Source organism: Podarcis pityusensis, assembly GCF_964106645.2.
Source record: "Podarcis pityusensis genome assembly, chromosome: 14".
Lineage (NCBI taxonomy): Eukaryota > Metazoa > Chordata > Lepidosauria > Squamata > Lacertidae > Podarcis > Podarcis pityusensis.
The window spans coordinates 42,410,307-42,436,606 of record NC_138039.1 but is presented as its reverse complement, the minus strand read 5'-3'; the positions used below and the strand labels follow the sequence as shown (position 1 = coordinate 42,436,606).

Below are 26,300 nucleotides of genomic sequence, written 5' to 3'. Positions count from 1 at the left end.
GTTCAATGAGTCTACTCTAAAGTGCGATTAATATTGGACATCACCCTAAGGTAGCAGACTGCTTAATTTTTTATTATTATTAAAGCATGAAAACAACATCTGCTTTTGCTACATCTCAGCAACTAAAACAAAAGAAAATCAGATTTTTAAAGGAACCAAGTTTCCCCCTTCTGGCACCACACCTAGAAATGAAGGCAGATTATTGATACACGAAATATAACTATAACCCTTCAGACGTCTATCCCTTCAATAAATATGTTGCCACCCTGATAGATACAGTCGTATTTGCACTACCCCTTTCTGCAGTTTCACCTTAGCATCTGATGAAGTGGACTGTCGACTAGAATAGTGTACGTATGCTATTTTGTGAGAAATAATGTTAGTCCCTTTATTAAAATATAGAATAGTAAAAGGGACCACCAGAAATCTAATTTATATCCAGTGCTTTTTTTCCCTGGGGGGGATGCAGGGGTACGCATACCCCTAAACATTTTGTGAATCTAACGGGAGAAGAAACTAAAATTTATTTGAAAAAACAGTTTCTTCTGTAGCATGGTGAATCGTCAGTTCCGTTGCTACTCCCGATGGCAGCCTCATTTCCTGTCACGGTGTTTCCTGAATCTGAGGCGGAAGCGAGCGTTTAATGTGTGAAGTAGGAGTCGGAATATAGCACAGTGATTGGTCAGTTTCGTTGTTACCACCTCCGGTGGCGGCTTCATTTCCTTTCCCAGTGTTTCCGGGAGGAATTGGAAAGATGTTAGTGCAACACAACCTCATGCCAGTGTGGAAGTTACTGTGAGCTGTCAGCGGTGCAATATGAGGTAACGCATGTTCTTTGTACTTTTGTCCATTTACTGTATTTATGTCCCCCCGATTTGAATTGTAAAATTGTGGTCTTCTAAGGATTTTTTTTAAAGAAAAAAACAGCACTGTATATCAGAAGAAAAGCTGGAGGTTCTGCATGCATCCATTTCAACCCCTGCTGCTACCTGTAAGAGTTGGCATCCTTGTGCTCCAGGATTTGCATATCGGAGAGGAAAGCATCCTCATCCTCGTCTTCACTGTGGATGCTCTCATCAGAATCATATATCACACCACTGTCTGAAAAAGGAAGGAATGGCTGTAAAGAGAGGACAGAGTGAGATATCAAAACATGTTTTACACCACATTGTTTTTTTTCACAGATGTTACTTCGATTCATAAAAGGTAAAGGGACCCCTGACCATTAGGTCCAGTCGTGACCGACTCTGGGGTTGCAGCGCTCATCTCGCTTTACTGGCCAAGGGAGCCGGCGTACAGCTTCCGGGTCATGTGGCCAGCATGACTAAGCAGCTTCTGGCGAACCAGAGCAGTGCACGGAAACGCTGTTTACCTTCCCGCCAGAGTGGTACCTATTTATCTACTTGCACTTTGACGTGCTTTCGAACTGCTAGGTTGGCAGGAGCAGGGACCGAGCAACGGGAGCTCACCTCGTTGCAGGGATTCGAACCGCCGACCTTCTGATCGGCAAGTCCTAGGCTCTGTGGTTTAACCCACAGCACCACCCGCGTCCCTACTTCGATTCATAGGTGCAGGAAAAAGACACAATCTTCATTATAGGAATCACCGGCCGCCATGCTGAACTCGGAAGGAAGCATGCAGAGTGGACTTCACTGTGAATACCCCCCCCCCCAATCTACCACTAAGGGATGGCAGAGGATTGTGATCCAGGCTAGATTCTATGGCGAACCTGCTGCCCCCACAAATCTGTCCTACCAAACCGGTCCTAGGGAGCAGGACACAGATCTGTGGTTCAGTCCACAGATCTATGAATCTTCCTTGGCTGGTTCCCCCCAAATGAGAGGACTGGTAAGAATGAAGTTGGAAGGGAATGTTAAGAGGGGCAACTCACCCCAAAACCACAACATTAGAAGCACGGATAGAATGTGCAGTGTGGATCAAGGAAGGTACCACCAGGGCCAAAAAGATCCCTGCACATTTCACATACACAGAGTCATTCTTCCTTCCTCCAGTGGTGCCCCCCCTGCCCCGTTCCCATTTTTCAATGTTCCAGAAGGCCTCCCCGTTCTCCAGATAAACCTTTTGGGTACTCAGTTATCTACTGTGGAGTTAAGAGGGGACATGAAACCACGCCTCAGTGAACTTCCCTGTGTTAACTCATCTTGAATCCAAGCTAATGTGACCAAAGGAAGACGATGAAGGCCTCGGAGATCAAGGCCAATGGGGAAAGGTTACATGTGCTCAACTTTGAAAGGTCCAGAGGGTAGCAACACGAGAACAGGGCCTTTTCTGCAGTGGCTTCCCGTCTGTGGAATGCGCTCCCCAGGGAAGTTCACCTGGTGCTTTCATTATACACCTTTAGGTGGCCAAGTTAAAACATTCCCTTTTTGATCTGATCCTATGCTCTTTTAAAATGTGGCTCTTTTGGAGGGGGGGTTATTGGGTTGTTGTTATTATCATTATTTATTTAGTAGTTTTATATCTCAATTGTATTCTGTGAACCACCCTGAGACCCCTGGGTAAGGTATAGGGAAAAGGGATCCCTGACCATTAGGTCTAGTCGTGACCGACTCTGGGGTTGCGGCGCTCATCTCGCTTTATTGGCCGAGGGAGCCGGCGTACAGCTTCCGGGTCATGTGGCCAGCATGACTAAGCCGCTTCTGGCGAACCAGAGCAGCACATGGAAATGCCGTTTACCTTCCCGCCGGAGTGGTACCTATTTGTCTACTTGCACTTTGATGTGCTTTCCAACTGCTAGGTTGGCAGGAGCAGGGACCGAGCAATGGGAGCTCACCCTGTGGCGGGGATTCAAACCTCTGACCTTCTGATCATAGGGAGGTATATAAATTCAATAAATAAATACATGTGTTGGGAATGTTTAACCTGGAGAAGAGGGAATTGAGAAGTGGTGTGATAGCAACCTTCATATATTTGAAGGTACATGATGTCGCCAACTGTTTTTCCTATAGCTCTGGAGAGCAGGACACGAACCAGCGGGGCTGAAGCAAATGAAATGTTAAGGAATAAATTCCTGAGGGTTTACATTAATCAACAGTGATATAGGCTGCCAGGGAAGGTGATGTACACTCCTTTGCTAAAAGATTTCCAAACAGAGGCTGGATGGCTAACTAGCAGGGGATGCCATAGGATGCAGGATCTCCTGCATCAGTAGTGGGTTCAGCTAGATGACCACTGAGGTACCTTCCTGCTCCTGGACTCTTTAACCCCTGCCACCCTCCAATTATTATTATTAGTATACCCGGAGGTCTCACAGAACAAAATCAAAATAAAATCCACAAAATATATAATCAAAATAAAAACAAAAACCCAATACGCCCCTCCAAATAACCCACATTTTATAAAGGCATTTTAAAAGGTCAATCATTCATATATATATATATATATATACACACACACACACACACACACACACACACATAAATACAATATATTTCACATACGGTTGCCATCAGAAATGATTATTTAATTTAATTAAGGGTTATTATCAAAATGGACAGACTTTCAGCTGTTTGCAAGGAGCAAAGCTGCATAAATGATACTTTAGATTAACTTTTTAAAGGTGATGATGGGTGCTGCTGCCTTCGTTTAAAGGGAGGGAGGGGAATCAGGCATACTTGAGATAAACAAAAAGAATTACCTTTGCGACAAAATAGTCCAACATGCTGAGTTCCGGAGGGATGAATTTTTCTTTGTAAGACGGTCTTTCTGCAGGCACAGGTGGAGGGACAACACTGTCTTTGACTGGCCTTCCTGGCACTAACATTCTCATGTTGAATCTGCGGCGATGCTTGTCCATTTCTTCCGAAGGAACTGGAGGGGCTGAATGTAGAGGGGTTTTAATAGCTACAACTGTGGCCACGAACCGGCACTTTTAATCATGATGTGGGTGTGCATTTCAATCCTAATCAAAAGTGCACAAGTAATCAAGAGTTGTTAGACTGAAAGCATAAAACAAGCAGTGATAAAGCTCTTTGGTACGAAGTCCATAGCTTAAAAAAAGGGGGAAGGGCAGAGACAACTGTAATCTTCAGACAGATCCTATGCAAGTAGAAAGCTACTTCGTATGCGATGAGAAAAAATAGCAATACGTAAATTAATTTGATCAGAGAAGCCTCCTAGTTTTAGAACTGCATTTCCTTACAATGCTACTTAGGCATTTGTTCAATGTTAACGTCATGCAGATAAAACTGGATTATTTTCCCCTCTCCCAAACCCTGGTCAAGCTGTACTGAAGATTACACTTACTTTCGAAACAAAATGTGCTCAAATTTTAAAAGTACAGATCTTCTCTCTAACACAGGTGGGGCTAGGAATTAAGACAGCCAAAATATAGTCAACAGGCTGACTCATCTAACACTGGTCAAATATTGTCAAACATCAGTCAATTTTCTTATTTTTTAAAAAATCAATTTATCAGGAAAAGTACCAAAAAGGTTTACATCCTCAACAGTTTAGACTTCTACTCTGATTACAAAAATAAAATGAAAGGGGGCAGGGAAGCATGTTACTATGAAACAATAAGGAGAGGTATTTTCATTTTTTTAAAAATTCAGTGGTTCATATTTGTGTGCTAACAAAAGTTTCTCTTCTATAGTGCTATTAAAGTCCAGGAACCTGCAGTGTTATGGCAAACAGTTATAACACAGTTAAAGATGAAGTTACATTGAAATTAGCATAGCAATTGCAAAAGAAAAAGAAAAAGAAAGTCAATAAAAAAGGTAAAAGGTAAAGGACCCCTGGACGGTTAAGTCCAGTCAAAGGGGACTATGGGGGGTAGCATTCATCTTGCTTTTTAGGCCGAGGGAACCAGCATTTGTCCATAGACAACTTTCCAGGTCATGAGGCCAGCATGACTGAACCGCTACTTGAGCACGGAGGACCGTGATGACTGCCAGAATGTATAGAAAGTCCGTTTACCCTCTTGCCGCAGTGGTGCCTATTTATCTACTTGCACTAGCGTGCTTTCGAACTGCTAGGTTGACAGGAGCTGGGATAGAGCAACGGGAGTTCAACCTGTTGTGGGGATTTGAACCACCGACCTTCCGATCGGCAAGCCCAAGAGGCTCAGTGGTTTAGGCCACAGCACCACCCGTATCCCTTCTGAATGCAGTTAGGTAGGCAGTCACTGCTTTTGCGATTCACCTCTTCTGCCAAATTTACACAACTCTGTTCCATTTGAAACTTGCATCTCCCTGGGTATACAACAGATGGTCAATAGCTAAGGCTTACTTTGCCACTTGGCCACAAGGCAATTCTTAAGATTCATTGAATATATGACAATATTTGACCATGATGAAATAACGGGGAATCACTTGACTGGTCAAACCGATTTGACTACCCATTCCTACACACAAGTAATGTCTGGCTACAGGGCACATCTTTACAAACCTTCATTAACGTCCTTTGTATCATCAGAAACTGGATCAGCTACTAGATTTAAAGAAATTTGTCTTCATTAGAAGGGAAAAGGGCATTGTGGAATGAGACAGGGAGGAGGCATTGTGGAAATTAACTCTACAACCAGTTGTTTAAAATTAAATATATAGAGAGGGAAAGGGAGAGAGGGAGAAGGAGAGAGATGTCAACTAAAACGAAAGAAGTAGCTAGAGCTGAAATTTTCCAAGATCTGAAAATCTACTAAAATAAAAATACAACACACACAAAAGCACACACAAAAAACCCAATATATGCACCCATTTCTGATTTCATAGCTACTTCACTATTAATATTTTTAATAAATATTTTAATTTTTGTCAGGGTAGGAGTCAAACTATAATAGAAGTGAGAGGCCCGTTTGAAATAAAAATGTTCTTCTAAAAGTATATATTCATTTTGAATACATCCCTCTTTAATGAATATTTCATATCACTTTTGTGAACTGCTCAGATATGTATATTTTACTAAGTGGCGTATAAATATTGGTAAATAAATTAAGTTAAGAGCTTGCAAGAGTAAGGGGGTTTGTTGTCTTAAACTGCAAGCATAACTGCTGCAGAAGTATGATCACAATGGGACAAATGAGAAATAAAAAATAAGATCATGCATATAAACTTCAAAAACTCGCTCAGTGCAGACACAGAAATTAAGCATTGTGGTTTATCTGAATTTAACAAATTAGGAGACTGATTACTTTATTGGCAAATGAAGAGAGCAGGGGAGACAGCCCTTAGTAGTTAAGTATAAAAAGAACTTGCAGGTAACAGGCAGCACACCAAAAACTGATCCAAAAGTAATAAACGCAGATCAAAGATTGGTCTCCATTATGATAAGCCCATTTCATAAACCCCCAGTTATGAAGAAAAGAGAACGCAGAAGATAAAGGAGGAGGGCATCTTCCAAAAACAGGAAAGCGAAAAACAAAAATCCATGCCAAAAATATCCAGTTTGGAACATATTTCTAATGGAAAACAAAACACGCACAGCAATCTGCACCCAGATTCTCTCACCATCCTTCTGGCATAGACGCTCTGAGTCACAGCCAGAAGCCATTTCATTGCTATTTGATAAAGCAACCTGGTGCGATGACTGCAGACTTTTTAAGGACACTACGTTTTCTACGTTGGTGGTTAAGCACTGTGGTTTATCTGAATTGAACAGATTAGGAGACTGATTACTTTATTGTCTGCGGCAGTTTAGAGGCTCAGAGGCGGTAAACAAATTGGAAAAGCATCTGCGTATATTCTGAGAGCGTACAAAACATGGATGTATATATCAATCACTAAACCAGCTCTGCAAGAACATATATACTATATTTTTGCATGCAATTTGTCCCGTTTTCGTCAGGGAGAAAAGATGGGCAAGGAGACAGACCGAAAGCTCACCCCCTAGAATCCTTACTTAGCATCTCCTGAGATTTTACCACCCGTTGCCCACAGACAGTCAAGCCTTTCCTTGTGGTCATAAGGACTATAGAAGTAAGGCTGGTATTTTCGGCTGAAATATTGGGAAATTTTGGAACAAGAGGGAGACAGATTGAAATTGCAGAGTTTTGAAAAACTAAAAAATAAAGTGTGAGATTGGCTTCATTATTATCAGATAATGGAGGCATATAATTTGAACAAGAAAATTGGCTTCCAGGTGGAAAAATCAAAATTGGAAACAGAACTGTTAGAACCCAAAACCAAGATTTTGTCAAAGATGTATAACTTGCTGTTGAAATGGAATACTCAGGATGAAACGGTGAAATCTGCTATGATTAAATGGGCACAAGACGTTGGACATAATATAATGATGGCTGACTGGGAACAGTTATGGACCACAGGTATGAAGTTTACGGCATGTAATGCCTTAAGAGAGAATATTATGAAAATGATATACAGGTGGTACATGACACCAGTCAAGCTTGCAAAAATCTATCATTTGCCCGATAATAAATGTTGGAAATGTAAAGAAACTGAAGGTACATTCTTTCACCTTTGGTGGACGTGCCCAAGGATTAAGGCTTTCTGGGAGATGATTTATAATGAAATGAAAAGGGTATTTAAATATACCTTCCTGAAGAAACCAGAGGCCTTTCTCCTGGGCATGGTCGGCCAAATGGTGCCAAAGAAGGACAGAACTTTCTTTATGTATGCCACAACAGCAGCAAGAATATTTATTGCAAAGTATTGGAAGACACAAGATCTACCCACTCTGGAAGAATGGCAGATGAAGGTGATGGACTACATGGAACTGGCGGAAATGACTGGCAGAATCCGAGACCAGGGAGAAGAGTCGGTGGAAGAAGATTGGAAGAAATTTAAAGACTATTTACAGAAATACTGCAAAATTAATGAATGTTAGAATGATGTCAGAATGAAGTTAAGTGGTTTTAGTAGCAATGTTATAAAGGTGTATGTAAAAATGGATTGTTAACAGGTGAGAATCTAAAGCTATAATATATTAAGTTAAAGGATTAAGATAAAAATAAAGAGGGAAAGGAATTGCTGAATTAATCAACTGAACTGGAATACAAAAAAGGGAGGCAAGAGGAGGTCAGGGAAACAAGTAAATGAAATGTAAGGTATGGAAAGATTGATTTGTTTTTTAAGTCTCTTTTATTTTCTATGTATTTTGTATTTTCTTTTTTCTCTATTTTTTTTTTAATATATGTAACCTTTTTTGGGGAAACCTTAATAAATATCATTTAAAAAAAAAAGTAAGGCTGGTATTTTCAGGGCATAAATCCTTGGCCTAAGAACAAATTAGGTACTTGCACTGCACTTTTACTAGCATCTGAATGGTCTTGCATGGCGGCATCTATATCCTGCATGCCAGTCTTTCTAGGATTCGTCCGAGACCAAACTCCCTTGCTGCTTTTGCTACTGAAACGTTGGGGTTTGTTCTTTTCTTGTATGCTTTTCTTGTATACATTTACTCTATGTAGCTGCTTTATTGATGCTCTTATTATGAGATTGTTCTTGCAGTTGTTGATTTTGTGATATATGGTATTGTTCTGGTTGCTGTACGCTGCTTTGAGCACAATTTTTAAAAAATGGCTAAGTGGCAACAATTTATGCTGAAAATGTTCTTGTGCAAGCTGTGTTCAGCTGATTTCCTCCTATTCTCCCTTTCCAATGCATCCATCCCTGTCACAAATACCACATACTTCCTAAGGGGCACAGTGGGCTGCAGTGGGCAGGAAGTCTCACTGTGTCAGTTTCCTCTAACGCAAACTCTGGATTCCTAGCCAACACATTTATGAAGTGTTCATCTGTACAGCCTTTTCCCACTAGGCAGTTAGGCCTTTAAAAAGAGTATAATTCCAACTCAGAATATAGTTCCAAACAACCAGGTCCTATGCATATTCACTTGAAAATAAATCTTACTGAAAGTAACACATCTACACGGTGTAGCTAATGTAAATTTTGAGTGGAAGATTAACAAATGCTAGCCCTACTTGGAACAGATCCCATTCAAGTTAGTGGGCATGGCTATTCATGCATCTCAGTGGGACTACTCTGACTAGGACACTGGATGCAACCCTCAGTATTTGCATGCAGGAAATTCTATCTTCTTAAAGTGCTGTGTGCATAATATAATCAAAAGACTGCTGGTAGGCCAGCTCACAAATACTGCCAAAACTGAAAACCAGAAGCCTTCTGCACACAGGGTTGAGATGAATAACTGCTGTCAAAGTGGTTTAAACCCGATGAAGTGAAAAATACATTGGGAAATGGCTTATTTTACAGGAGTTTACATTTGATGAGTTACTGGTAGCTTGGCAGGTACTGTCAGTTTCTTCCCCCTAGAGGATGCCAGCTAGTAAAATGGTATTAGATCACACTTTCTCATTTGGGATGCAACAGGAAACAGCAGCTTAAGTTAATCAGGATCAGAACGCTGAAACCAACATGCAAAGGGGGTATCGGCAGGGCAAAGGTGGAATGTGCAGGCCTGGTGCTCATTCCTGCCTTGTTAAGCTTTAGTTCAGCAAGCCAGGATGGTAAACGTCCAAAGTGTGCTTGTGGAGCAGCTCCCCTTTCACAAATAGAGAAATGTATACCATCGACCCTTAAAATTATGCAGTCGAGGGGCCTCTGAAGACCTTTTCCCATCGTACTGGACAGGGATGAGGAACCTGTGGCCCTCTAGATATTCCTGGACTACAGCTCCCACCAACCTCAGTCAATGGCCATGCTGGCTGGGGTTGATGGGATTTGGAGTCCTACAAATATCCAGAGAGCTGAAATGTTCTCCATCCCTGATGCAGGAGGATGCTTCAAGAACATCAGATGCTTCCACAGTGCTGTGATGGAACAAAATACCCCCAAGCTTAAAAGGAGTATAAGAAAAAGTGTTTTAGATTCCAGGACTGTGCTTTGAAGTTTGTATTGTAACTCACAAAATTCTCATTCCCAATGCCTCCCATGCCACCCGCGTTTACAGTCTCCTAGGAGATACGCTACCTGGAATATTTTCCGATTGCCGCCTTGGTTTGATCACAAGTTTTACTCCTCCTCCAAAGACAGCAGCCCACATTCGGTTATTCAAGGGGTGGGCTGCTAGTCGAAATAATTCGTTGCAAGCGTTGGTAGCCAGAGCATGTATCAGCAGGCTTAGGTAGACTGCTACAACAGCTTCACAAAGCAAGACATTTAGCTTTGGCTGGTCCTCATCCTGGGCTGTGTTTAAGAGATTTATGAGTGAGCTCACACCTGCAAAAACAAAGATGAGAAGAGATGATGGGCACATTAGATTATGATGTGTTTGTCCATTCTCCCCGCTGAAATATGAGAGGCACCATCAGTATTGGCACACCACCGGCTCTTGAAGGCACACCTGTTTAGACAAGCATCCTTCTGGTCTCCTGACTGGAATCTCCTCTTTTAACTGCTTGCTTAATTATACATTTGAATAGTAAAGGTAAAGGAACCCCTGACCATTAGGTCCAGTCATGGCCGACTCTGGGGTTGCGGCGCTCATCTCACTTTATTGGCCAAGGGAGCCGGCGTACAGCTTCCCGGTCATGTGGCCAGCATGACTAAGCTGCTTCTGGCGAACCAGAGAAGCATGGAAACGCCATTTACCTTCCCGCCGGAGCAGTATCTATTTATCTACTTGCACTTCATGCTTTCGAACTGCTAGTTGGCAGGAGCAGGGACTGAGCAACGGGAGCTCATCCTGTCGTGGGGATTTGAACCGCCGACCTTCTGATCGGCAAGTCCTAGGCTCTGTGGTTTAACTCACAGCGCCACCCACGTCCCTATACATTTGAATAGTAGATGCTTATTTTAATGTTTTCATCAAATTGTTATAGTGTGCATTTTAATTATCCATGCTTTTTTAAAGTGGTCTACACTTGTGAACTGCTTAGAAGTCACCCTGGCAATTAATTGTTATATAAATAATGAAAAAAAATGGATAACAGCAATAAGAATAATAGAACTATCTCCACTTAATGCGCCAAGATATGATCATGCAAACATGAACCCAAAGTGTCCAGATGACAGAATGTGCATTGAACAGAACTTTCTCCGGCCTCCTTCCAAATTACATTTTAAAGACAAAATTGGGAAATCCATTTTATGTATGTACCAAGTTATTAAGATACCCAATAGCTACTGTTCTGAATTTTCTATATAAAAAAAGAAAAAAAACAGTTACATTAAAACAATACAAAACCACTACCTCCACCCCATTTATAAAAGCAGCATTACAATAAACTGGAGCTAAAAACTATTACCAAGCAGAAATCAGATATCAAATCTGTCTCCTGAGGAAAGCACGTGCTTTCTAGATTATGCTTCCAAGTTTTGCCAAGGAAGTGTCTTCACTTGGACAGTGAAAAACAGTTGAGGGTGAGACGGGAGGGAAGTTCTACCTCAAAGAAGCTTTTCAAATCCCCTCATTACTCAGACATTGATGGCATTAGCAAATCCAACAGGATCTCCTTGTAAACTGGGCATATCGTGCAGCCGGCTTGTTTCATCCAAGCAGTGTTTCAGTAATCACATAAGCCCCGTGCAGGCAGACAGTAAAGAAAGCTGTGCCTGTGTGAGAGATCAGGATTGTGCTTTCCACTTTTGGCAAGTTCCATGCACGTAGGCTCTGTACGCATGATTTGCAGGGTTTCCATCAAGCTGAAGTGAGCCTATATGCAGAGGCACTGCTTGCTACTGAAAAGGGGCCCTTGCCCATCACATACCGTATTTTTCGCTCCATAAGACGGCTTTTTCCCTCCTAAAAAGTAAGGGGAAATGTGTGTGCGTCTTATGAAGCGAATGCAGGGGGGAGGCAGGCAGGAAAAGCCCCCAAGAGCTGCACACAAGCTCCGTGCAGCTCTTGCAGGCTTTTCCCCAGGAGGGAGAAGGGACTGACACGGTCGGTCAGTCCCTTCTCCCTCCTCGTAGAAAAGCCCGCAGGAGCTGCGCGCTCCTTAAAGGGTGCACAGCTCCTGTGGGCTTTTGCGGGAGGTGGGGGTATTGCCATAACCGCGCGCAGCCCCTCCCGGCTGGAGAGGTTGCGCGCGGCTAAAGAGGAAGCCAAGACTTTTTTCTTGATTCCCCCTCTAAAAACTAGGTGTGCCTTATGGTCCGGTGTGCCTTATGGAGCGAAAAATACGGTAAATCTGAACGCAACTTGCATACAGGGGAAGAGTTGTAGCTCAGCAGTAGTTTTCCAGTTCAATTCCTGGCATCTCCAGGTAGGGCTGGGAAAAACTCCAGCCTGAAATCCTGGAGAGCCGCTGCCAGTCAGTGCAGGCAATACTGAGCTAGACAGACCATGGATCTGACTTAGTATAAGTTAACATACCTGTGCTAATTTATATGAATCAAATCTTAGCCCTCCCCTAATTATTATACAATTTAAGTTTATTGTTCTAGCCAAAGGCCATGACAAACCTGTGGCGGCAGTACCAATAAAACAATATAGATCATACATCCATAATATGAGCCAACATCCGTGATGTAAGAGAGGTTGCCAGAGACACCAACAAACTCAAATCCAGCTTGATTTCAAATTAAACCTCAGAATCATCACAATTTATAGTGATATTTTTCTCTGAATCATCACAACAATTTACAGTGATTTTATCGAACTCTTTTTTCCATATATCTATATGGTTCCCAGATGATCTACAGGTGGTCATTCATAACTGGCCAGTGAAGAAATCCAGTGGAAGAATGAAAACAGAATCTTAACTACATGCAGGAATTCAAGCCACATGGCCACTCACTGCTAGCAGTATATGAAAGCAAACAATGGCTTGACAATGCAGGCATTGTGCCTAACAGTAGTTAAGCTTCCTCAACTTCATGGTTTGGTTTGGTTTTTGAATCGAGCCTTTATAGTTGTACCTTGGATCCTTGAATGCCTTGCGACTCTAATGTTTTGCCTCCCGAACTCCACAAACCCAGAAGTAAGTGTTCTGGTTTGCAAATGTTCTTTGGAAGCTGAATGTCCAACACAGCTTTGGCGGCTTCCGATTGCATGCAGTGAGCTCCTGCAGCCAATCGGAAGCCGCACCTTGGTTATCAAATGTTTTTGGAAGTCGAACGGACTTCCGGAATGGATTCTGTTCGACAACCAAGGTTTGATGTACACCTATTGAAGCACTTGCATGATATTGTTAGGGAAGGTGAATTGTCTTACCAGGCCACTGTGCAGGCAACGAATTTGGTGTGGCATGCTCTTCAATGCTCTCCGTCCTCAGTCTGCGACGGTCACTCAATAGCAGTCCTTGATAAACCATTCCTGTAAACTGATTTGTTTCGGTCTGACTGCTAAAAACAAGTTTGATTTTGTTGTTGTTAATGTGACAAAAAATGGCAATTGAGTTTCAATTTCAAAGGGTGGGCTCCAACTGGTGCATTTGGACTCACTGAATATGATCCTAAGGTAAGAAACGTAAGGCGGTTCACCAAAGGAAAGTTTCGTGTCTTTTTCTGTCTGCATCATTTCCCATGCTCTTTGGCCTCTTTAGAGAGTGAGAGTTGCTGGGAGAGGAAGGAGTCAGCCCCAAACTGGGCATGGATCTAAAGATAAGTTAACTTAAGCAAGCTTCTATCCCTTTCCTCCTCCAGCAGCCACCTCCCCTAACTCCCCAGAGCGGGTGGCTGAAGAGATAGAACGGGGGGGGGGGGCAAACTTTCCTTCCATGAACTTGCTTAACCTACCTTAGAATCCAAGTCACAAAAAGGCTTTTGATCCAGTGGAGTGTCTGCTAACGGAAGGAGAAGGAAGATATTTTTGGCCAATTACCCCTTCTCCCTGCATCCCCCCAGATCGGCTCCAGACAGTGAGGGAACCCTTCAGAAAAGTTGGTGGAGCGACTGCAGGAGAAACAGGCAAAAATAACCTCCCTTCTTCTTCTATTAGTGGACACCACTTCTGGATCAAAACCCTTTCCATGAGCACCAACCAGGTTTCATCCAAAGATTCCTATTTATAATTAGGCAGAAAGCTTCTTTATTCTTCTGATCAGTGTCTGTGTAATTATTCTCTTCATTACAAAATAAACGGATACCAGGGCTCTTTACTCTACCACACTAGTTGGGAGGAGCAGCCTTTTTAAAAATGCTGATTGCATCCTCATACAATAAGCTTAGTGCCTTAAAAACACTGTCAACATTCAGAACAACCGTCACAAACAAGCAAAATGAGACTATATAAAGCAAGTGACTACACAGTTTATGACTACTGTGGTCTACAATTTACAATCTCCCTTTTTAATTTTAGAATTATTAGACTGTCCCTGATCAGAAGCAGAGAGTCCTCATACAACCTACTAAGCACAGAAAAGAGATTACCTGTAGCTGTGGCTGTCACACAAGGCTTGGTAAATAGAGGCAGAAAGGGAAGCGGCTAATGAATAGAGGGTATGCACCTAAAAGAGGAAAAATACAGCATTTATTTTACAGGGGTATAATTAATATATGCTTTTGCAAACTAGCATGGCACTGAACTTTTGGGCAAACTGATCTTCCATGAAAAGCTGCTGTTTTGGAGGTGTGGCTGTGCATGAGAGGCAGAAAGTGTCCATGAAAAAAAGGTAAACGGCATTTCCATGTGCTCTAGCACTCATCACAGTGTCCCGTTGAGCCAGAAGGGGTTTAGTCCTGCTGGCCACATGACCCAGAAAGCTGTCTGCGGATAAATGCCATCTCTCTTGGCCTGAAAAGTGAGATGAGCACCACATCCCATAGTTACCTTTGACTGGACTTAACTGTCCAGGGGTCCTTTACCTTTTTACCCAAGAAAAAAAATACCCAGTCTTTTAAGCCTTTTGTGGGTTCGGAGTAACTAAAGATGCACCCCTTTCAACAGATCTTGCAAGTAGAACAGAACTGCTGCTCTTATGTGGGGTTCAGGGATTTGTTGCTCTTTAGTATTCAGTCTGAGTCCTGCACAAAGCAAGGTTTTGCTTTGCCATAGGACACATGCAAGGGACGTGGGTGACGTAACCACAGAGCCTAGGACTTGCCGATCAGAAGGTTGGTGGTCGAATCCCCGCGACGGGGTGAGCTCCCGTTGCTCGGTCCCTACTCCTGCCAAACTAGCAGTTCGAAAGCTTGTCAAAGTGCAAGTAGATAAATAGGTACCGCTCTGGTGGGAAGGTAAACGGTGTTTCCGTGCGCTGCTCTGGTTTGTCAGAAGTGGCTTGGTCATGCAGGCCACATGACCCAGAAGCTGTACACCGGCTCCCTCGGCCAATAAAGCAAGATGAGTGCCGCAACCCCAGAGTCGGCCACGACTGGACCTAATGGTCAGGGGTCCCTTTACCTTTACCTAGGACACATGCAAATGTCAGGCAGGTACAGTCCTACTCCATTGAAGCAGAGGGCTTACACCATAAAACCCCTGTGTGTATACGACTCTTTTTTCATTTATTTATTTTTCATTTATATCTTGCTTTCTACCAAGGAGCTCAAGGTGGTGTACATGGTTCACCTCTCTTCTCCATGGTTTTTCTTTTTTAAAGGACTCCTGAATGGTTAAGTCCTGTCAAAGGCAACTATGGAGTTGTGGCGCTCATCTCGCTTTCAGGCCAAGGGACCCGGCGTTTGTCCATAGGCAGCTTTCTGGGTCATGTGGCCAGCAGAACTAAACTGCTTCTGGCGCAACGGAACACCGTGACGGAAACCAGAGCTCACAGAAACGCTGTTTAATTTCTTTCCACAGCGGTACCTATTTATCTACTTGCGCTGCTGTGCTTTCGAACTGCTAGGTTGCCAGGAGCTAGGGCAGAGCAATGGGAGCTCACTCTGTCACAGGGATTCAAACCACCGACCTTCTGATTGACAAGCCCAAGAATCTCAGTGGTTTAGACCACAGCACCAACCGCGTCCATGTTTAACCTCACAATGACCCTGTGAGGGAGGTTAGGCTGAGAGACTGGGACTGGCCCAAAGTCACTCAGCAAATCTCATGGCCGAGCGTAGATCCAAACCCTTAGTCCAGCACTCCAACTACACTGGCTCTCAAATATTAGCTCAATTCTGCTCTGCTTAGGATCTGAACCAAGGCTCCCATGCCCACAATAGCACTCTATGACCATGACAAGCTACCTGGATTCTTGCTACAACATGCATCAAACCATACTCTTCACATTCTAAAAGCTCATTTCCCCTTTCGTTACCTTTACATCTTCAACATTAGGATGGGGTGGCGTTTTCATCTGCACAATAGTATGAAGGATATCGTGAATGTGGTTGTTTAAATACAGCACAGGATTGGCTATAACCGTTTTTGTTGAAGCAATGCTTGCTGACAGTAACGGTAGCGTGGTGGGTAACGGGAGGGGCGACTGGAGTTGCTTGACTGTCGTTTCCTAGTGGAACAAAAACACAGCCCAAAAAAGTGTCGCGTGACTACGAGCATCGCACCACTCTGAGATCACACAACACGTCCCATCAGCCCCAGCCAGCATAGCTAATGCTCAAGGATGATGGGAGTTGTTGTCCAGCAAGTATGTAGAGGGCCACAATAGAATGTACTGTTAAAACGTTAGAGAAAATATATGAATTTGGTGAAGTTTCAGGTTTCAAATTAAATAAGAAAAAAACAAAGCTCTTAGTTAAAAATATGGATGAACAAGGAAAGCAAGAATTACAAAAAAAGGAAAGTATCTGGGTATTTGGCTAACCTCAAAAAATATTAATTTATATAACAATAACTACAATAAAATTTGGAAAGAAATTAAGATATGGAGACCTGGAGTAGGTTAAAATTGTCATTATGGGGCAGAATTTCAGCCATAAAAATGAATGCATTGCCCAAAATGCTATTTCTTTTTCAAACAATAGGACAAGCTCCCTTTAAAGATTGGCCAAAATAGCTTTCTAAATTTATCTGGCAGGGGAAAAAACCACGAATAAAATAGAAATTATGGACAGAAGTAAATAAGAGGGGTGGTTTCGCCATGCCAGACTTAAAGTTGTACTTTGAAGCCGCATGTCTGTGCTGGATTAAAGAATGTATGGTACTGAAGAATACTGATATACAGGATCTCAAAGGTTGGGACAACAGTTATGGTTGGCACTTGTATCTATGCTATACTAAGGTAAAAGTCCACAGAGGATTCTTAAATCATATATAGTGGTACCTTGGGGTACAGATGCTTCAGGTTACAGACTCTGCTAACCCAGAAATAGTAGCTCGGGTTAAGAACTTTGCTTCAGGATGAGAACAGAAATTGTGCAGCGGCGGTGCGGCAGCAGTGGGAGGCCCCATTAGCTAAAGTGGTACCTCAGGTTAAGAACAGTTTCAGGTTAAGAACGGACCTCTGGAACGAGTGTTCTTAACCCCAGGTACCACTGTAATACGAAAACCCCTATTCAAAGTTTGGGGAAGATATAAAAATCTCTTGGAACCTAAAACACCGTGGTGGCTCTCACAATTAGAAGCCATCTCAGTAAAGAAAAAGAATATGAAGGGGAAACGGGGAACCTATAGATATTTATTGAAAGAAGCAGCGGGTAAACTTAAATTTAAAAAAATCAAGGAAATTAGACAGCTATGCACAGATTGGTTTCAGTACCATTGATTGAATTGGGTGTTTAAATTAGACATTAAAACCGGGTTCCAAAAAGAAATCTCAGAAATAGAAAAAGAATTACTACAAAATAATAAGAAATTGTTATCAAAGACTTATAAAGTATTATTGGACTGGGAGTTAAAACACGAGGAGATAAAAGAGCCAATGGTAAAATGAGCAATGGATTTTGGTTACCCAATACAGATGGAACACTGGGAAAGGTTCTGGCAAAAGGATATTAAGTTCACGGCATGTTATACAATAAACTGGCAAAAAATTATAAATTGAAATCAAATGCTGGAGGTGTAACAATGAGGAGGGAATGATGTTACATATGTGGTGGGTGTGTAACAAAATTAAAAAATTCTAGAACTCTGTCTACGACGAATTGAAAAAAATGCTTAAAATCACATTTGAAAAAAACCCAGAAGCCTTCCTCCTGGGAATTATGGATATTAACATCCCTGAGGGAAAAAGAAAGTATTTTTGTACGCCATGATGGCGGCGAGAATGGTAATAGCAAAGAATTGGAAAGGGGATTTTTCCAGCATAAAAGCTGTTTGACGCCAAGTCTCCTCCTACTCTCCCTGCGCGGAAGTCTTCTGCGCAGGGAGGGTGTGGGTAGCGGAGGACCCGTGCTCTCCCCGGTGGTCTCCGGCGAGGAGTCCTGGAGCCCCCTCGCCGATTCCCCCATCTGCCCCCCTTTATCCCTGGTGTTACGCTGATTTCCTTCCCCAGCTGATGAGCTGCCTCTCCCCCTGCTGGGCCCTTCTCCAGCATCGCTCGGGAGCCTTGCCTCCGCCTCTGGCTCCGATGTCAGTTCCCTGACAGTTACGTACTTGATTTGTTCTGGAGGTCTGTTCTTAACCTGAAACTGTTCTTAACCTGAGGTACCACTTTAGCTAATGGGGCCTCCTGCTGCTGCCACGCCACCACTGTGCGATTTCTGTTCTCATCCTGAAGCAAAGTTCTTAACCCGAGGTACTATTTCTGGGTTAGCGGAGTCTGTAACCTGAAGTGTATGTAACCTGAAGCGTATGTAACCCGAGGTACCACTGTATAATAATAATAATAAATAATAATAAATTTTATTTATATCCTGCCCTCCCCAGCCAAAGACGGGCTCAGGGTGGCTAACCACAATAAAATAATACAACATTCTAAAATCATTTCATTATAAAATTAATTCAAATCAAATTGATGGCAACCATTGGGCTAGAGTTCTGTGAAGATTGCCAAAGGAGGGACTCAGGTTGTGCCCTGGCCAAAGGCCTGGTGGAACAGCTCTGTCTTGCAGGCCCTGCAGAAAGATGTCAAGTCCCGCAGGGCCCTAGTCTCTTGTGACAGAGCATTCCACCAGATTGGAGCCACAGGCGAGAAAGCCCTGGCTCTAGTTGAAGCCAGCCTAACCTCCCTGTGGCCTGGGACCTTCAGGATGTTTTTGTTTTGTTTTGTAATAGTCAATAAAAAAAGAGAATGGAAACTGGACCTTACCTGCTGAGATTCTTGCAGCAGAAACTTGAGCTCCATTCTCACAGAGGCAAGACCGCCACCCTGTGCCCCGTGGAGACTGCAGTAGCTTAGGAAAACCCTCAGGAGAGCTTGGTTCTTCTGCAGCCACCACTTTCGCCGCTCCGCGTGCTCGCGCTTGGCTTGCAGCCTACGCCGCTCGATCTGGTGCCGCTCGTACGAGCCGATGTCCCCCTTGTCCCCCACTTCTTCGTGGTCAAGGAGGTCTCCGTTTATCTGGGCACTTGCTTCACCCTCGCCCTTCCCGCGCGCTTCGTGGTTGCAGATGTCGTGCAGTGCGGCAATTTCCTTCTCCAGCCAGTTGTAGAGCTGGAAGCGGAGCTTCCCTCCGTCGACTTCGTAGCCGGTGGCCAACGTTCTGAGCTCCGTCATGAGGATTTTGAGGCACGCTCTGAACTTCAGCTGCTCAGCGATCACGTCAACTTCGATGTCGTCGATATAAGCATCGTCGTCCGGGCTTCTCCCGGCCTGCTTTGCACTTTCTGGTTCCTGTTTCGAGCCCTTCATTTGCAAACCATCCTCCTCCTCCTCTTCTTGTGAGCTGCTTTTGTCTTCCCCCCAGTCCAATTTCAGAGGCTCATCCTCAAACGTTATTGCCGGCTTACTCCAGTCAACGAGGGCTGCGGACTCCATCTGACTCGTCAAATCCACTGAGCTCTCTCCGGGCTGCGACCAGTCTGCAGCACTGCCTTCGCCCGACACCTTTGGTTCCAATTTCACACCGTTCTGCGCAGCGGGACTCTCGCCGGCTTCTTCTGTCTTGATGAAGATATTGGATTTGCTGCTTATTTGGGGGAGCTTGGAAAGGACTTCGAGGGCTAGCACGGGACACCCCACTTTAAAATGAGCATTTGCAGTAGTGAAAAACAGCTTTCTCTCAATAAGATTGATTCTGTCGATCAAGCTTTTCTCGGCTTGCAATCCCAAAGTGGCAAAGGCCCCATCGGGCAGGCAAAAATTTCTTCGGATGAGCAAGGGGTGAGTGCGAAGGTAGTTGTAGAAACTGAAGACCACAGGATTGCACGATTTGACAATGACTAGAGAAATCAGATTAGTGACACATCAGAAATAGTCATAAAGGCTATGGTAATTGAAAGCAGCTCTGGAAAGTCTTTGGGGTTAAAGGAGGGGGGGATACATACATGTAATCAGGGGTGACTATCCTGTGGGTTGCATCTAGCACCCCATTTCTTTGCCAACCCCAAGACCTCATCCTAAATTTGTCATTAAAAAAATTCAAGTTTTAATGACTGGTTCGATGATCTCCTCCCTTGAACTATGGGGATGCCGAAAGGATTTATTCCCCTTGTCAAAAGATAAATAAATTCTTATATTAAAAAAAACAACAACAAAAAACCCTTCTTACTGACTGGTCCCATAGGATGTCAACATGTTTTTGTGCACCCACAAATGGCTTTTAAAATGGTTTTCAATTTTAATATTCCTTTTTAAAAAACATGGGTCCCTGATGTGATTCTTCCAATGCCAAAAAGGTTTTGTGACTCCCCTGCTGTAAACAAATGGAGAAACTGCTTCACAAAATCAGGGCTCGTTAGGTTGCAAAATGTGACAATGGCCAGAACATCAGAAACGGGAGGTTCAGAATATAGTCTGACAGGCAGAGATCTATGGTCACTCCACAATATTCTGGCCCATTATTTGATTCTTAATTTTTTGTTTTGGAGCTTTGGAGCTATTTATTGGCTTTTCTCTTTCTAATGGTGATTATTATTACTTAGCAATACATTATATATAATTTATTAATTAGATTTATATAACCGTGATCACTGCCAATGTTGTAGGGCTGCTGGGGCTTTAATTTTTGTTTGCTTTATTTGTATTTAGTGCCTGGTTGTTTTAATTATTGTTCCTTTCTGTTTGTTCTCTACAAGTTTCTATTTTATTGGTGTTATATTTTTGCTGCAAGTTGCCTTGAGTGTCTTTTTGGCACAGGGCAGTGGAAAAAACCAAACAACCAAGTGCTTTAAATAAGTAAATGAAATGAAGCAGCATTCCTTCCATGACTGAGGCTTTCCTAACAATCTGAAACAGTGGCGTTGCGGCCTTTGGGTGTGGCACAGAGGGTGAACATAAAATCCATTGCATCAGCCTAGCCTTTGCTGCCAACACTGCCAGGCAAGTGTGGGGCACGGAAGGTTCGCAGGGCCACGGTGTACCACTTGTGTGCCTGCGCATGGGGGTGCCGAACTGGCCAACACGGCCCTTGGCAGGTGAATCCTCTCAACGTTGGCCGGGCAGCCATTCAGTGAGGGTGCTGGGGATATAGCAGCAAGGCCAGGCCCAGACAAGGTGGGGAAGGTAGGGGATCCCTGTGGGGGAACGCCTGGTTCGCATCCCCTCCGAATTGTGCGCCCAGGACTCGGCCCAGCTGCCCCTCCCCCAGCACGCTACACCCCTGATCTGAAACAATCTTTACCTGGGTTTTCATCATCTTCCTTTGGTGTTTGTTCCAGTAAAGTGTCGAGTGCTCTAGTGTACTCTTTCATTACCCAGTAGGAAAGACTTCGCAGGAAAGGGTCCGGGTGCAGTTTTGCACAGCTGAATCCACTTCCATCTTTCTCACAGCCCAATATCTTCTCATAAAGGATGGCTGTATAGGTGGAGGAGATCTCAAATTCGGATTCATACAGACGAGCGATAACCATAGCTAGCTGGATGTCTTCCATCTTCTCAAGACACACCTGTGGAGAAAATGAACATCAAGGTTCCATAAGCACACTTTAATTTACAAGTATTTCTGTGTTTATTTATTATGCGTAGGGCAGGTTGCAACGAATATAACACCACGTGAAAAACAGTTTTAAACAATTTAGAGTCGCAAAAAGAAGATGGGTCCAAGTTTTGAAATGTCAATATAAATGTAAAATTAGTGAAATGTATAAAATGAGTGAAATGTACATACTTGAAAAGTATAAATAAATAAAATTTGCGAGAAGGGAAGAGACTACAGCCATACCTTGGAAGTTGAACGGAATCCATTCTGGAAGTCCGCTCGACTTCCAAAATGTTCAGAAACGAAAACATGGCTTCTGATTGGCTGCAGGAAGCTCCTGCAGTCAATCGGAAGCCACGTTGGCCGTTCGGCTTCCAAAAACAGTTTGTAAACCAGAACACTCACTTCCAAGGAGTTTGCGGCGTTGGGGAGCCAAAACGTTTGAGAACTAAGCTGTTCAATAGCCAAGGTACGACTGTACTACAGATATATGAATGAACAGAAGAACCTATAAACCACCACAACAAAAACACCCATGTATTTGGGGCAACAATACCTCAATAGCATCCTTTAGTGACCCAGCCAACAAGAAAAAGGCAGCCGACTGCTCAAAGCGCTGTTTCCCCAGCAAAGCAAAAGCATTTTTCAAAGCTGCTTTGCGCCATCTATCTTCACTGAAATTATGGCTGAAGAACTGTGTCATTTTCTCATCATGCTGAGACCTGTGTTGGAAAACAAAGGGAGAGAGAGAGATTTCCATTAGGGCTGCACCTTCTATGCACATTCACCCAGAGGTCAAAACTCAGTGGGACTCACTGCTGAGTCAACGTGAAGGATTGCACAGGAAGCAGAGTATCAACTAGAAAAGTGGCACAAGCCCCCGTTATTTTATACAAGCTTTCGTCTATATCCTAACTGGGGTTTTTTTTGAGGGAAGGTAAGATAAAGGTAAAGGACCCCTGGACGGTTAAGTCCAGTCAAAGGCGACTATGGGGTTGGCTGAAGGAGCCGGTGTTTGTCCATAGACAGCTTTCCGGGTCATGTGGCCAGCATGACTAAACCACTTCTGATGCAATGGAACACCATGACGGAAACCAGAGCGCATGGAAATGCCACAGCGGTGCCTATTTATCTACTTGCACTGGCGTGCTTTCGAACTGCTAGGCTGGCAGGAGCTGGGACAGAGCAATGGGAGCTCACTCCGTCGCGGGGACTTGAACCGCCAACCTTCTGATCGGCAAGCCCAAGGGGTTCAGTGGTTTAGACCACAGCGCCACCCGTGAGGGAAGAAGGAAAGGCCAAGTTAATGGAACTTACCGAAACAGACCCCACACCACTGCTTTTTTCTTCATCGCGAGATAAAATAGCGCAGCATCCAAGGCATCGTTGTTCCTCTGAAATGCTGCTTTTGCAACCTGTCGTATTTAGGAAAGAGAAAAAGGAAAAGAAAAGTCCACAGTATCACAGAGAGTAAGGGCTGCAAGCGGACTAAACTACACAAATTGCAGGTGATCTGCAGATTTGCCTCTGGCCTTTCACCCAACCAACCTGCCTTCAACTGCTTTCCCTAAGCAGCAAAAGGGCATATTCCCATCTTTGTTTTGCCTTCTTTCCTAGAGGCAAAAAGGTATGGTGCCTTCACTGATGCCATTACCTCTGTCGTATCTGCTTTTCTCAAGATCCTAAATGAAATAGCAAACTAATAAAATGCTTTGATTTTTATCAATAATAGTATCCTGCTCTCTCCTGCTCCCCACCCAAAAGCCTTTCTGCAAAAGGAAAGTAGTATATCAGGGCAGGTAGGTAAACAATAATAATTGACTGATTAGCAGGAATATTGATCCTATTCATGCTTTTCTGAATACAGAGAGAGTAATTGAAATATAGAAATTGATATAGCTCAGTGTTGGACAAAATAATACCGTAATATGAAACATTTCTAAGCATATTGGATAAGCTTGATGAAAATGTCAAGACAATGTGTGGCAACCATGAAAAAGGCAAATTTCATGAAAGGGATGGTTTGAAAAGCAACGGAAAATAAAACTGCCAGTATCATAATGCCATTACACAAACCTATGGTGTGACCACATTCAGAATAACGTGTTGAGTTCTGGTCGCCTCATCCCAAAAAAGCTATTATAAAAGGTTCAGAAAATGGAAACCAAGATATCAAGGGGATGGAAAGACACAGCCATTATGGCTGGTAGCCACTTAGAGACCCATCCCTCATGAGGGGATACTGGTGGCACTGTGGTCTAAACCACTGAGCCTCTTGGGCTTGCCGATCAGAAGGTCGGCAGTTCGAATCCCCGTGACAGAGTGGGCTTCCATTGCTCTGTCCCAGCTCCTGCCAACCTAGCAGTTCAAAAGCATATCAGCGCAAGTAAATAAATAGGTACTACTGCAGTGGGAAGGTAAACAGCGTTTCCATGTGCTCTGGTTTCCGTCAGTGTTCCGTTGTGCCAGAAGCGGTTTAGTCCTGCTGGCCACATGACCCGGAAAGTTGTCTGGGGACAAACGCCAATTCCCTCAGCCTGAAAAGCGAGATGAGCACCACAACCCCATAGTTGCCTTTGACTGGACTTAACCATCGAGGAGTCCTTTACCTTTTTTTTTTTTTTTTTTTTTTTACTATCCTTCATTAATTTGTCTAATTATCTCTTAAAGCAACCCAACGGTGGCCATTTCTAAATCTTGCGGGAACAATTGCAGTGTGGGAACTATCCACTGTGCAAATACATGTTCTCTTTTGTGCGACCTGAATCTTCCAATACAGTTGTACCTCTGGTTACGTACTTAATTCGTTCCGGAGGTCCGTTCTTAACCTGAAACTGTTCTTAACGTGAGGTACCACTTTAGCTAATGGGGCCTCCCGTTGCTGCCGCGCCCCGATTTTTGTTCTCATCCTGAAGCAAAGTTCTTAACCCGAGGTACTATTTCTGGGTTAGCGGAGTCTGTAACCTGAAGTGTATGTAACCTGAAGCGTATGTAACGCGAGGTACCACTGTATTAAGCTTTATTGGATGCCCCTGAGTTCTAGTATGAGGAAGGGAGCAAAACTCTCTATCCACTTCATCTGCATTAGGAATAGTTTTAAACGCCTCTGCCCAAACACCCTTGCCTTTTTTGGCAAAGAATAGTCCCAAATGTTGTAATGTTTCCTCAAAGGCGAGTTGCTCTAGCTTTATTATTATTATTTATTGAATTTATATACTGCCCTATAGCCTGAGGTCTCAGGGAGGTTCACAGAATAATGAATTTGGTCTTGTGTTTTGAACAATTCTGTACCAGCTCAAACTTGCTTCAGGGAAGAGCTTTGGAGTTTTATGATTGTAACCCCAACAGCAAACCTATTTAGGCCCAGAATAGTCAAAGGGCATTTTCCAACTTAACCACAGTTCTATGGCCAATCTCTTCAAATGGCAGCCTGTGATCATGTATTGCATGCCTGCATTTAAGCTGAGAATAGACAGGGGAAGTCCATTTTGACACATTCTTTAAGAGTTCTCTTCCCATTCTCACATACTCCCAATAGCTTAATCTACTTCTGCCAAACTACAAGAGCCTCAGGGATGCAATTTTCCCAATCTCCTACATAAGCATTGCCATAAGCTTTAATAATATTAATAATATTAATATAAATAATATTAATATTAATAATAATAATAATATTTTTTTTATTTATACCCCGCCCTTCCTGGTTCAGGAAACCGGGCTCAGGGCGGCTAACAACAAATTTAAAACACTTAATTGATGCTACAAAGAAAAAAGAAAAAGAAAAAAGCATAAAATACGGTAGAAAGTGTAAATAACAATAAAATAAAACATTAAAAAAATCAATTTAGGGGGGGAATCCATCCAATAAACATTAGATGATCACCAAGGCTAGCTGGCTAAATTAGTCCCACTTGGGCAAGCGAGGAGACCAGGGAGAACCAGCTGTGGGATCCCAGAGCGGGCAATCTTCACAAAAAGGGGAGGGGGAGGGAAGGCCCCTTTCCAGCTCTACAATATCCTTTTTGAGGTGAGGCAACCAAAACGATGCCCAGGATGCCAAGTGAGGTCACACCATAGATTTGTAGAACGGCAGGATGAGATGCCTCACCATGATGTAACTTGGAACAAGGCAGGTTCAAAGGCTCGTGACCTTCCAGTTATCACCAAGAATGGCTCAAATTACCTTCTCCATGCACCTTCGGAGTGTGTTAATGTTTCTGACCCACCAGCCTATACCCATAGTTCTTAGTTCGGACCACTGGGGGTCTCCTCTTTGAATTGCAGGGATCATGTTGATTAACTCTTCCTCTGCCTCCGAATGAAAAGCCCAGGCAAAGTGGCAGGTAGAAACACCTAAATCATAGCACAGGGAAATCACAGGCACAAGGCAATTACAACATGGTGAATTAGATCAGAAATAATAGCCTAGGGGGAAGTGGGAGCATGTTTGACTTACTGGATTTAAAGCCACTGGGGACAAACATTCATAATTTGTTAAGAATGATGCAAAAAGTTCATTTTATGCAAATTTTGGAACAAGCGTGCATTCAGAGCTTT

General features: G+C 43.3%; 1 protein-coding gene across 8 annotated transcripts in view; it reads right to left on the bottom strand.

The window, feature by feature from the left end:
* Positions 1–26,300, bottom strand: part of DMXL2 (Dmx like 2) — a 416,196-nt gene that overhangs the window by 22,373 nt on the left and 367,523 nt on the right. For 3 of the 8 annotated variants that reach the window (XM_080980195.1, XM_080980202.1, XM_080980199.1), the window contains 12 exons: positions 25,927–26,096; positions 23,061–23,158; positions 22,300–22,465; positions 21,447–21,711; positions 18,974–20,046; positions 16,082–16,273; positions 14,253–14,329; positions 13,096–13,226; positions 9,909–10,157; positions 5,410–5,451; positions 3,659–3,840; positions 990–1,120 (listed from right to left, as the gene is read on the bottom strand). In XM_080980195.1, the coding sequence (XP_080836321.1) occupies positions 990–1,120; positions 3,659–3,840; positions 5,410–5,451; positions 9,909–10,157; positions 13,096–13,226; positions 14,253–14,329; positions 16,082–16,273; positions 18,974–20,046; positions 21,447–21,711; positions 22,300–22,465; positions 23,061–23,158; positions 25,927–26,096 (2,776 nt within the window). The remainder of the gene's footprint in view (positions 1–989; positions 1,121–3,658; positions 3,841–5,409; positions 5,452–9,908; positions 10,158–13,095; positions 13,227–14,252; positions 14,330–16,081; positions 16,274–18,973; positions 20,047–21,446; positions 21,712–22,299; positions 22,466–23,060; positions 23,159–25,926; positions 26,097–26,300) is intronic. The other 5 variants (XM_080980197.1, XM_080980200.1, XM_080980198.1 and 2 more) reach the window with 3 other exon arrangements.